Source organism: Chlamydotis macqueenii, chromosome 30 (assembly GCF_036417535.1).
Source record: "Chlamydotis macqueenii isolate bChlMac1 chromosome 30, bChlMac1.mat, whole genome shotgun sequence".
NCBI lineage: Eukaryota > Metazoa > Chordata > Aves > Otidiformes > Otididae > Chlamydotis > Chlamydotis macqueenii.
Window position 1 is genome coordinate 297309 of NC_141585.1, and position 12607 is coordinate 309915.

The 12607-nt window shown below is 68.2% G+C and overlaps 1 protein-coding gene across 2 annotated transcripts; it reads left to right on the forward strand.

The window, feature by feature from the left end:
• The first annotated feature begins 843 nt into the window (after positions 1-843).
• OLFM2 (olfactomedin 2) lies at positions 844-12607 on the forward strand. Of its 2 annotated transcripts, none has more exons than XM_086769075.1 (6): positions 844-921; positions 7603-7752; positions 8496-8651; positions 10511-10730; positions 11302-11408; positions 11649-12607. In XM_086769075.1, exons 1-6 carry the CDS (start codon positions 865-867, stop codon positions 12324-12326), a joined length of 1368 nt encoding a protein of 455 aa, XP_086625201.1. In that variant the 5' UTR covers positions 844-864; the 3' UTR covers positions 12327-12607. The 2 variants fall into 2 exon arrangements, with proteins under 2 accessions (XP_086625201.1, XP_086625200.1); XM_086769074.1 differs by lacking the exon at positions 844-921 and adding an exon at positions 3975-4112.

Consider the following 12607-nt stretch of genomic DNA (forward strand, 5'->3'; position numbering starts at 1 on the left):
GCACCAGTGCCCAGCAGGAGCTCGGCGGCCCGGCTGCCCCCCACTCAGGGACCCCGAAGGGGGGATCTGGGGCAGGAGAGGGGACCCAGGGCTGCCCCCCCCAAACCTCCATCCCCAGGGACCCCGGGGAGGGGACCCAGGGCTGCCCCCCCCCAAACCTCCATCCCCAGGGACCCCGGGGAGGGGACCCAGGGCTGCCCCCCCCCAAACCTCCATCCCCAGGGACCCCGGGGAGGGGACCCAGGGCTGCCCCCCCCAACCTCCATCCCCAGGGACCCCGGGGAGGGGACCCAGGGCTGCCCCCCCCCAAACCTCCATCCCCAGGGACCCCGGGGAGGGGACCCAGGGCTGCCCCCCCCAACCTCCATCCCCAGGGGCCCCGGGGGGGGTACTCGGGGCAGGAGCGGGACCCGCCCCCCCCGCCGAGGGGCCTGGGTGTCCGGCTGCGCACCCCGAGCGTCCCTGCACCCGGGCTACCGGTACCCCGGGGCGGGGGGGGGGATGCTCGGTCGCCTCCCTCCCGGCTCCGTCTCCGGTGCTTCCCGGTTCGGTCCCGCCCAGCTCGGCCCGGTTCGGTTCCACTCCCGCCCCCCCCGCCCCCCCACCTTGCACCGGACCGGTACCGCGGCCGCAACCGGTAACGGCGGGGCCCGGTCGGGGCGGGGGCGCGGACAAAGGCGGCGGCGGGGCCCGGCCCGGGGGATGCGGCTGCGGCGGCGCTGAGCGGCGGAGGCTCCGGTAGCGGCTCCGGTGGCGGCAGGGGGTGGGGTGGGGTGGGGTGGGGGTGGGGCGGGTGGGGGGACAACGAGGACCCGGCCCGGTGGGGTTCCGGTACCGGCGGCGCTGGGGGTCCGTGCCTGCAGGATGCGCGTCTTCCTCGGCCTCCTCTTCCTCCTCTCCGCCGCTTCCCCCGCCATGCAGGTAAGGGGGGGCGGGGGCGGGGGGGGCGTTCGGGTTTGGCGGGGCCGGGGGTGCCCTCAGCGCACCCCGGGAGCGGCGGGGATGCCAGGAGTGGGTGGGGACACCGGGGACCCCAAGGCGCCCACCTCGGGGCCGAGGTCTGGGGGGCTGTGGGTGGCACCCGGGTCCCCGCCCGAGGTGGGTGCTGGGCTTCGCGCCGGTCTCCCACACTCACGCCTGCTTTCAGGGGTCCGGGGTTGCCCGTGGCCACCTGGGTACGCAGGGACGGTGCCCCCCCCCGCCCCCCCGCCCCACTCCCCAGATTGAGCTGGGGGATGCCGGGGGCCTCGGCCGGGGCGGCGGTGGGGACACGCGGGGTGACGGCTGGTTTGGCGGGACCCGGCGTGGGAACGCCTTCACGCGTGGCCGCCGAGGACGAGGGACGGCAGCGGCCTGGGTCCTGCGGCCGCTTTCCTCCGGCGTGGGGGTCCTGCCTGTCCCCACCCTGGGGGGCACCGAGGAGCGGGTCTGGGCCAGCCCAGGGGGAGCAGGCACCCATGGGTGCAGGGTTTGGGGCTGGGATGAGCTGCCCATGGCGGGGACAGACGGGGGACCGGGGTCCCGCCTGCAGCAGCAGCGGGAGACACCAGCCTTCCCCACAGCCAGCTGTGCTCCAGCTGTGCCCGGAGAGGCCGCAGCTGCACCGGCGCCTGCCGAAGCGGGTGTCACGGGGTTGGGTGCTGTGTCCCAGCGGGACTGGGGGCCACACGGCTCTGTCACCCACCTCTCTGCTCCGCCCAGCACGGCACCGTCCCAGCGCCCTCGTGCCGGCGGCAGCCCTGTGCCAGGGCGGGGGTGACGGGGCGGGGACGTCCCGAAGGAGCGAGACCGCGAGGACGTGGCTCTGTGTCCCCCCTCGGCCCATCCCAGGGTGCCGCCTCCATGGGACACCAACCTGCAACTGCCCGCAGGGACGGGGCCGCTCTGGGGGGGTCCTGCGGGGGCGCCAGCCCCCTCCCTGTAACCCCACGTACCGGTTTCGGCATCGCCCCAGCGGCCTGGGCTCATTCCAATTAACAAAGCAGTTAACGAGCTCTTTGTGGGCGGATTCCTGGGCTGGGCTGCCGTGGGGTGGGGAGGAGGTTTGGGGGGTCGCGAGGAGCGTGTGGGGGTGTCTCCCCCATCCTCCCACGCTGTCCTGGCTGTGCAAAGCCCCACAGGTGAAGCTGCCCCCCCCCAGTGACACGCTCAAACCGTGGGACCCCACACGTGATGGGTGGGAGACGATGGGGGGTTTGAAAACCCTGCCCCGTGGCTGTGGGGTCAACTGCCCCCCTCTCCAAAAAACGAGTCCCTCATGTGGCAGCTGCATCACTGCGTGGACCTGGGGCCAGAACGTGGGGACCCCCACGTCTCGCGTGGCGGCTGCACCCAGCGTGGATCCGCCCCCCCACACCGTGGGGGGGGCTCCACACTTTAGGGGGGATCCCTGGGCATTTTGGGGAGGGGGGGGGTCTTAGATCTGAGCACCCACCTGTCAGTTCCTTCCGGGCCCTTCCCCACTCACCAGGGTGGGCGTGGGGACGTCCCCTCCGTGGGGGAGGGTCCACGGCGGTGTCTGCAGTGCAGAGCCCGGGAGCACCCCAAAACCCGCGGCGTGGGGGCACCGTGGGGTGGGGTGGGGGTTTTCCCAGTGGCTGCCAGCGTGGGAGCCTGTGCTGTGCGTGTCTGTCCCCACGCGGTGGCACTGTGTGACCGTGGCACAGGAGATGGAGAGTGGGAAAAAAAAAAAAAAACAAACCAAAAAACAGGGCGAGGATGCTCAGAGCCTGAGGCGGGGGGGTGGGGATCCTGCTGCACCCAGTGGGTGGGGTCGCGGGGGGGTGGGGGATCGGGGTGGGCACCCACTGCTGAGAGGGACTGGAGCGTCCCCAGGGAACTCGCTGCCGTGGGGATGGGGTGCGCTGGGGCAGATGGGGCGCTGGGGGGGGGGGGGCAGGGGGGAGCATGTTCCGAGGACCTCGCAGCCGTGGGGAGGATGGAGATGAGGTTTTGGGGTGTCCGGGGGGGAGCTCGAGTTTCTCAACTGGGGCTGGGGGGCTGGGTCCAGGGTGGCGGGTGTTGGGTGCTCAAGGGTGACTGCAGCTTCCAAACCAGGCTGGGGTGCAGAGACCCCCCAATACCGGTACCAGGGTCCTCAGGGGTCCTGCTCCCCCAGACTGAGGGTCTGGGGGGGGTGGGTCCTGCTCCTCTAAACGAGGGTCCTCAGGGGTCCTGCTCCCCTAAACCGGAGGTCTCTGGGGTCCTGTTCCCCCAAATCGGGGGTCTCTAGAGGTCCAGCTCCCCTAAGCTGAGGGTCTCCTCCAGGGGTCCTGCTCCCCTAAACCAGGTCTCCTCCAGGGGTTCTGGTCCCCCAAGCCAGGAGTCTCCGGGGGTCCTGTTCCCCAAAACTGAGGGTCTCCGGGGGCCCTGATCCCCCAAATCAGAGGCTTCTGGAGGTCTTGCTCCTCTAAATGGGGGGGTCTCTGGGGGCCCTGCTCCCCAAAATCAGGAGTTTCCAGGGGTCCAGCTCCCCTAAACCAGGGGTCTCTGGGGGTTCTGTTCCCCCGAACCGAGGGTCTCCGGGGGTCCTTCGCCCCAGACCACACCGTGCTGGGCTGCTCCAAAAGGAGCTGGGTGGGATGATGCTGTGCCGTGCCGGGTGGGCTCACCCCAAACCGGGACCACCCCCAAACCGGGACTGGGTGGGGACTACCCCAAACCGGGACCACCCCCGAACCGGGACCGGAGGAGACCACCCTGAGCCGGGACCACCCCCAAACCGCCCCCCCCAACCCCGAACCGAGCCGCGGCGGGCAGACCCGCCCCAAACCGGGGGCCGTACCGGGCTGGCCCGGGGCCAGCGCCGCCGACGTCACTCCGGAGCCGTTACCGGCTCCGGTATAAAAAAAAGGAAACGCGAGCGGCTGGGGGTGAACGGGGGAGGGGGGCCGCTCCGCCGGTTCATCCCGGTACCGGGAGCGCGGGGGGGGCCGGGGGGGGGGATGTGATGGGCATGAGGCGGCGACGGAAAAATGACGGTGCCGCTGCTGAAAATCGGGGCCGTGCTGAGCACCATGGCCATGGTCACCAACTGGATGTCCCAGACCCTGCCCTCGCTCGTGGGGCTCAACGGCACCGCCGTGTCCCGGGCCGGCACCTCCGAGAAAATCGTGAGTTTGTCCGGTACCGGGGGGGGGGGGTGCGGTACAGCGGGGGGGGGGGGCGCTGCGGCGCGGAGCTGCGCCACCGGTACCGGCACCCGCCGGGCTCGGGAGGCTCCGGGGCGCGGTGCAGCGGGACCGCCCCTCTGTCCCCCACCTCGCGTGGGGACCCCCCCCTCCCCCCGCCTTCTCCCGGGACCCCTTCGTTCGTGGGCACCCCCTCATCCCGCGGGCACGGCTCACCGGGACCCCACCACCCTGGCCGTGGGACCCCCTCCCCGGTTCGTGGGCACCCCCTCCCCATCCTCCTGGGCAGATCCCATCGGGACCCCCCCCACCTTCCTCCGGGACCCCCTGTTCGTGGGCACCCCCCCTCCCTCTACACGGGACCCTCCCACCCTCAACACCGGACCCCCGCACCCCCCCTCCCCGGGCACAGGACTCCCCCTTCTCAGGGGATTCCCTGGGCACGGGGATCCCCCCCCCACCCCTGGAAGGGCGCACTGGGGACCCCCCCGATGGGTTCTGGTCTGACTGGGGAGCCTGGGGCTGGGGTCATCTGATGGAGGAAACCCCCGTGGGGGGGTTGGCAGGCTCCTGCCCCCCTTCTTTCCCCCGGAAGACTCGACCTGGGTGATTCTTGGGTGGCTGCCCCCCCTGCCAGGGTCCTGCTGCTCCCCTTGGCTGTGGGAGGCGTCCCATCCCCGCAGCCCTCAGCCCATTCCGCGGGGATCCCTTGGGATCCTTTTGTTTCCGGGGGTACCATTCCCCAGCTGGGCTTCTGCGGAGGATGAGCGTGGCGGCCTTCGTCGCTGCGCGCGTGGCAGGGGGTCTCGCCGGACGCCGCCAAACAGGCAATCGTGTTGCAGGGCAATTAACGGCGCGCGGGGTAAAGCGGGCGCTCGCTCTACAATAATTGGCTCATCATTAGTCGCTCTTCGGCATTCCTTGTAAAATCATTAATCACCGGGACGGCGCCCCGCTAATGCGGCTGCAACGGGCTGGCGCAGCCGGAGCACGGCGTGCTGGGCCGCGGGGCGCGGGCGGCCGCTGTGACGGGCGCCGGGCGCGGGGCTGATCTCCCACCCGGGTTTCGGGAGGCAGCGCTTTTCCCCCGGGCGCTGAAATGAGCCGGGCGTACCCAAAAACCGGTACTCGCCTCCCCAGCTTCGACTCCGGGCACGGTGATGCCCGGCGTGGCCTTTCGCCACGGTTCGAAGCCCCTTTCCAGAAAACAGCCGCTCCTTTTCCGCGCTGAGGTCCGGTTGGGTTCACCGTGCGCAGGCCCGGGTGCTCCCGGCGGCTCGGCGCCGTGGGACGCTGGCTCTCGGGGACCCCGGTGCTGTGGACCCCGGCGCTGGAGCAGCATCCTCTGCAGCAACTCCATCGCTCCCTCTCCAGAAAAGAAGGGGCAGAGGCGTGGAGTGACTCTCGCCTGTGCCGCCGGCGCCCATTTGGGGTCTCCTGGCTGCCAAGGGCGCTCGGTCGCACCCCCCGGCTGCCGCCGCTTTGCTGGGGCTGGGGGCTGAGTGGGGATTCCTGGGCGCTTGGGGACCCACGTGAGTGGGGCTGGGGGGCTCTGCCGTCCCCCCCAAGCCAAGCGCCGGCTCGCCGCACCGCAGCCGAGGGAGTCAGCAATTTCTCCTCCGCTGAGCTGCGAGCAGCAGCTTTCCCGGGGAGCCCTAATTAATAACCCGGTGACAGATTGCACAGCCCGCGTTTAACCTAATAAAATTTGCCGGCAGCAGCAGCAGCAGCCGTCGCCGCCGCCACCGCCAGGCCCTGCGCCGCAGCGGGCAGGGCTGCCCTCCGTCTCCGTCCCCGGCGAGGCTGGATGCGACCGCGGAGCTGCCGCGGGAAAGCGTCTTCCTGGGATCCGGCTCTCGCCCACGGATGCTCGCCCGCATCCTGGGCCCGCTCCCACGGATGCCGGCGTTCGGGCGCCGTGTGACACCTGAGCCGGCGGGCGGCGGAGCTTCGCCGGGCTGGATCGGGGGCTCTGCTGCTGCCTGCCATTAATTATGTATTAGCATAAAATATTGATGGCTGGCTGGCTGCTGCTCAGCCGCGGCCGGGAGGGTCGGGGTGCAGCGAAACGCATCCTCGGCGACTGCGGATGCTCCGCGTTTGCTTCGGGCTCGTTCCTTCCACCTGATTTTTTTTTTTGGCGGGGGGAAGGAACGAAGCTTTTGACGCGCGGGATGCTCCCAGGGTGCTGGGGGTGGGAGGTCGGCGGTGCCAGCCCCGTGCAGCGGGTGCCAGCCCCATGCCGTGCCCAGAGCGGCTGGGGGGGGACCCCTTCCAGCCACGGGGTCCCCGATTGGGGGTGGGTGAGACTGCACAGCGCAGCGCGTTGCGTCTTTCCCAACGTGCGTATCTGACAATCGTGCGTCGTATTAGCTCACCTGCGTTGGAGCTGGGCTGGATAAATCCCGTTTGCCCCCCACCCGCCACAACTCAGGACTCGAGTTTCACACTGCCGCTTCATTTACCCCGCCTGCGCCCGAGGCTGGCGAGCGGTGTTCAGCCACCGCCGTGCCCAATAAATCCCTTCTGGCGCGAAACACGGCGGTAAAAACCGCTGCGTGTAAAGCCAAGTGTCGTCCCGGCTCGTTACAGGGAGCGGGTCGTTTATCTTCGCCCCGCTCGGTGCGGGAGGCGCGTGGCGAGAGATGGGTTTGCTCTCGATTTTCATAATTAATAGTTATGAATTACCCATGAAATGCTAAATGGCCCGGCGCAAAACCGCCGGCTCGCGGCGTGAATAAATCGGGCACCGGGGCGGGAGGGGGAGAGGGGGGTGGTGGGTGTTGCTCTGCTCCGTTTTCGGGGTGAGCGTGGTGGAAATGGGGGCAGGGGGGGCCTGCAGCCGTCACCCCCACCCTCGGCTGCGCTGGGAGACGGAAAGCAAAAGCCCCAAGCCTGATCCTCACAGGAAAAGCCGCAACCGGATGGAAAACGAGCTTTCCGGGGGCGGCAGGGCCAGAGGGGCGCTCGGGCGGGCGCGGGTGCCCGCCCAGGCTGCTGAAGGGACCCAAACTGGGAATTTGTACTGGTGGCTTCGCTCCCCTCCAGGGCCGAGACAGCGGCGGCGGCGGGGGGATTCCTGCCCTCGAGGGGCTGCGGGAGGAGGAGGAAGGACGCGGAGCGGGCTGGTGGGAGATGATGGAGAGCGTCCTCTCGCCGTTCCCTCCCCTCCTGCGGCTGTTCCGTGGCCGGCCCGCGAGCACGGGGACCCGCCGGGACGCTGAGGTCTCCATGTGTATTGGATGATCTGGACAAAAAACCTAAAAGGAGGGAAAAACGCCAAGCGGGTCGAGCCCAGCGGAACGGGAAGGAGTTTGGGAGGAGGTGGCAGCGGGCGGGGGCTGCGCCGCGGTGGGACGCGCTCGGCACCGGTCTTTGCCGGCTCCCCGTGGTTTTGGGGAGCCCGGCGCGGGCGGGAGAGCGGCTCTGGCACCCCTGGGTGCCCTGACACCTCCCCTCCTCTCTCCCGCAGACCCTTTTCCAGAGCCCCGACGAGGGCTGGCAGGTCTACACCTCGGCGCAGGCGCCCGACGGCAAATGCCTCTGCACGGCCGTCATCCCCGTCCAGGGCACGTGCTCCCGCGACCTGCGCACGCACCAGCTCCGCCGGCTCGTGGAGAAGGTGAGCGCCGGCCGCCAGGCGCTGACCGGTGGCAGCGGCCAGACCCGCTAACGAAGCGGGACGCTCGCGCGTGGTGAGGGCGGGGCGCGACGCGCAACGTGTGATGCCGGCCGTGCCCTGCCCGCGGCGCGGAGCCGCGTGCTCCTGCAGAGCGCGTGTAATTTCCCTCCTGGTCTCCGCGTGTCCGCACGGGCGGGCACGCCGCAAACCCCGTTCAACTTCTATTGTAACGTGCGGCGAAAACGCCTCCGCAGCGGCTCCCTTCCGCGGCGGCGGCACCGTAAACACCAGCGGGGCCGGCGCTAATGAATAAATAACCGTTGGAGGAAGGCGGCCACGTCTGCGTCGTTCGGAAGCGTGGAAATAAAATCACTTTGCCGGCTGCGGCAGACGAAATTAAAGAAGGAAAGCTGGGAAATGTGCGCTCGAGTGGTTTGAAAAAAACAAATAACGGCGAGGCAGGAGGAGTAAAAGCCATTATTCTGTACATTAAAGCCGCGCGGGGATGAGGTTTCCTGCAAGCGCTTGTACGAACGCCGCTGCGGCAGAGCGGGGAGCGGCTCCTCCTGTGGCTCCTTGGGGACGGGGCCACTGGGATGGGAGCCCCCCAGCAGCACCCGGTTTCCCTTCCCCATCCCCGCCCTGCACCCCAAATTCCCCTGGCTCAGCGCTCTCCTTGGAGGCCAGGGGGCTGCGTTTGTCGGCCCGGGGGCCGTCTCACCCCCCCCCGTCCCACCGCGCAGGTGCAGAACATCTCGCAGTCCATGGAGGTGCTGGACCTGCGGACCTACCGCGACCTGCAGTACGTGCGCAACACCGAGTCCCTGATGAAGGGCCTGGACTCCCGGCTCAAGGTGGCTGCTGAGAGCCAGAGGAGCCTCAACGCCAAGAGCTTCCAGGTGAGCCCGCGCCCCCCCCCGCGCCCCCCGCGGGACCGGCTGCGGCTTCAGCGGCCCTCCCTGAGGACGCGGTGTTGAGCGATGTCGGGCCACGGGTGGGCACCGTGGGAGGGGTCCTGCGGGCAGGCCGGGTGGCCGAGTGTCCCCGGGGTGGTCCCTGGGGTAGTCCAGGTGGCCAGGCGTCCCTGGGGTGGTCCCTGGGGTGGTCCCTGGGATGGTCCAGGTGACCAGTGTCCCCGGGGTGGTCCCTGGGGTGGTCCAGGTGGCCGAGCGTCCCTGGGGTGGTCCCTGGGGTGGTTCAGGTGGCCGAGCGTCCCTGGGGTGGTCCCTGGGATGGTCCAGGTGACCGAGCATCCCTGCGGGGGTCCAGGGCCTGAGCATCCTTGTGGGGGTCCCAGAGCTCAGCATCCTTGTGGGGGTCCCTGAGCTCAGCACCCCTGTGGGGGTCTGGGGCCCAAGCATCCCTGTGCCACCTGATGGTGCCAGGGTGGGTGTGGAGCAGGGGAGGGTGCCCAGGCGCAGTGGGTGCTCAAAGGCGCAGCGCGAACCGACGTGGGGCCGCATCCTGCTGCCTCCCCGGGTGTCGTGGTGGGGGAAGGGGGGCTGTGCCGGTGACAGGATGGCAGGGACGGCCAATTCCCAGCCCGTCTGGCTGCAAACCAACACCGTTAATTAAACAAAACCACGGCTCTTCCCCGGCAAAGCCCCGGTTTCCAGCCGCGCGCCAGTCGATGCAGGCAGCAAGGCAACGCTGTCCGTGCTGCAGCGGCTCCGAGCCCCCACGAAACGCCGTTACCCACCCCCACCCCACCCGCCCTGGGGCACTGGTTTATTCTGGGGGCCTCCGGGCTTGATCCTGACAGCGGGAGCGCGTTCCTGTCTCAGGAGCGGCTGGTTCCCGGCACCGGGACGGGCCGGAGGATGCGCGGGTGGGCGCCGGGAGCTGACGGCTGCAGAGACAAGAAGCTGATTAACGATCCGAGCTGCAGCGAGCACCCCGGCCGCTTCCATCACCGCCGGAGGTGCTGGGCCCCGCACTGGGGACACGGCCCCGCGAGACACGGGGACGCCGGCCTGGCAACACCACCCCGAAATCAGAGGCGAGGAGGGAAGGCAGGCGCTGGCGAGCCGGGCTCGTTCCCGGCAAAACCCGCGGAGCCGCGGGACGGCGAGCGGGGCCGGGGGCCGCGGAGCGGGACGGAGGCGCTGGCTGTGGGTTTGCAGCGTCCTTGAGCGAAGGAGACGCGCCGGAGCGCTCCGCAGCCGGGGCCGGCGCGCTGCCGAGCTTTTCCCTGTGCCGGTGCAGGGGCTGGCACGAGAGTGGCGGGATCACGCGCGACTCCGGAGGTCAAGCATCCCTGTGGTGGTCCCTGGGCCAAGCGAGGCCAAAACTGCTCCTACCTTTCTCCTTCCACTAAAATAAGTGGAGATTTTTGACCCCTGGACCTGGGATACGACTGCCGTGCGCTCTCATTCTCCCGGCACCGTGGCTGCGCCTTCCCGCGTCCCGCCCGCGCCGAGCATCGCCCCGCGCCCAGCCGCCCCGCTGCTCCGGAAAGGGGGGATTTCAGCCTGGTTCCCACGCCGGGGCCGCATCCCGCCGGGTTCCCGCTCTGCGGAGCGTCGGCCGCGCGTGGTTCGTTAGCTCCCCGAGCGCTAGGGAGATGCAAAGCCTTGTAATCGTTATTAATTACCCACCCAGGGAATAGGGCTGGGAATAGGGCGTTAACGAGGATGCACTCCGTGACCAGTGCCGGAAAACTCCTCGCTGCCTGCAGGGGACAGACAAACGGACAGCAAGCATGGGGGCAAAAACAATTTAAAGCTGGGTTTTTGGTTTTTTTTTCCCCCCGAAACAGGAGCTCAAGGAGAAGATGGCGGAGCTGCTGCCGCTGCTGCCCGTCCTGGAGCAGTACAAGTCGGACACGAGGCTGATCGTGCACCTGAAGGAGGAGGTGAGGAACCTCTCCGGGAGCTTGCTGGCCATCCAGGAGGAGATGGGCGCCTACGACTACGAGGAGCTGCAGCAGCGCGTGCTGACGCTGGAGGCGCGGCTGCACGCCTGCATGCAAAAACTGGGTACGGTGCAGGCGAAAACTGGGCATGGTGTGGGTGAAAACTGGGCACGGTGCGGGCGAAAACCGGGTGCCGTGCATCCAAAAATGTGTATGGCCCCCTCCAGGGTGGATGGGCACCCAGTCCCCCCAGTTGCCCGCTCACAGCAGCGTCCCCGAAGCCGTGAGGAAGCCCGGGGTCCCTTGGTGCGGGCAGCCAGCCTCTCCCACGTGCCAGGCCTCTGCACTGCCGATATCTTCCTAATAATAATAATAATTAATAATAATAATAATGATGATACCGACAGCCCGGCATCCCCCGCTGCGAGCTGCCAGGGCGTTTGCCGGTGCGGCCAAGCCCTCGGACCCCGCGCGGAAGCCGCTTTTCCTTGCTGCCACAGCCCACCGGTGCCTTTTCCCTGAGGATCTCCCATCCCGTTGCCCCGTCCCCCTGAGACTCCTGGGGTGAGGGGGGCCCCGCTTCCCCCCCCCACTGCGCGATGCCCGCGGGACTGCGGGGAGCCGGGCAGCGTTGTGGTCCTGGGCGCCCACCCCTAACTCCCAACTCTTTTCCCACCCCCCCCGACCTTTCCCAGGCTGCGGGAAGCTGACGGGGGTCAGCAACCCCATCACCATCCGCGCCTCGGGCTCCCGCTTCGGGTCCTGGATGACCGACACCATGACGCCCAGCGCCGACAGCCGGGTGAGTGGCGCAGGCACCCGCGGGGACGGGGGGGGGGGCGCCCACCCTGCCTGGCTGCTCCTGCCTGGCCCTTTTCTGGCGGTTTTACCCCAAAACGCTCCCAGGCCCAAGCAGAGGTGGCTCTGAGTTTTGCTTGGGGGGCTGTGAAGGACGTGGGCCGGCCGGCCATCCCGGGAGCCGATCTCCGTGCGGGTGGGGACCCCGTTTCGGCCGGGTGTCCCTAACCCCAGCCTGCCGCAGGTGTGGTACATGGACGGTTACTACAAAGGCCGCCGCGTCTTGGAGTTCCGCACCTTGAACGACTTCGTGACGGGGCAGAACTTCGTGCAGCACCTCCTGCCACACCCCTGGGCCGGCACCGGCCACGTGGTCTTCAACGGCTCCCTCTACTACAACAAGTACCAGAGCAACATTGCGGTGAAGTACCACTTCCGCTCCCGCAGCGTGCTGGTGCAGCGCAGCTTGGCCGGCGCCGGCTACAACAACACCTTCCCTTATTCTTGGGGCGGCTTCTCCGACATCGACTTCATGGTGGACGAGAACGGGCTGTGGGCCGTCTACACCACCAACCAGAACGCCGGCAACATCGTGGTGAGCCGGGTGGACCCCCAGACGCTGGAGGTCCTGCGTAGCTGGGACACGGGCTACCCCAAGCGAAGCGCCGGAGAGTCCTTCATGATCTGCGGCACGCTCTACGTCACCAACTCCCACCTCGCCGGCGCCAAGATCTATTTTGCCTACTACACAAACACTTCCAGCTACGAGTACACGGATATTCCCTTCCACAACCAGTATTCCCACATATCCATGCTGGACTACAACCCGCGGGAGAGGGTGCTCTACACCTGGAACAACGGCCACCAGGTCATCTACAACGTCACGCTCTTCCACGTCATAAAGACGTCGGGCGAGCTGTGACCCCGCGCCGGACTCCTCTGCTCTCCCTCCCCAGCTCTTTTATTTTTCTACACTTCAGCCTCGGTCGAGGGGATGGAGCCTTCCTCCTCCTCTTCCTCTTTGGTTTTTTTTTTTATTTTTTTTAATCTCTCTTTGGTTTCTCCCCGCGGTTCGTGGCGCATGGATCTTCTGCCTTCATTTGAGCTGACCTCAGTTGGGATTTTCTCGATTTTTGGTTTGGTTTTTTTTTTCAATTCGCATCTTTATTTTGACGGCAAATAAAAATGGTCTCTTTGATGTTT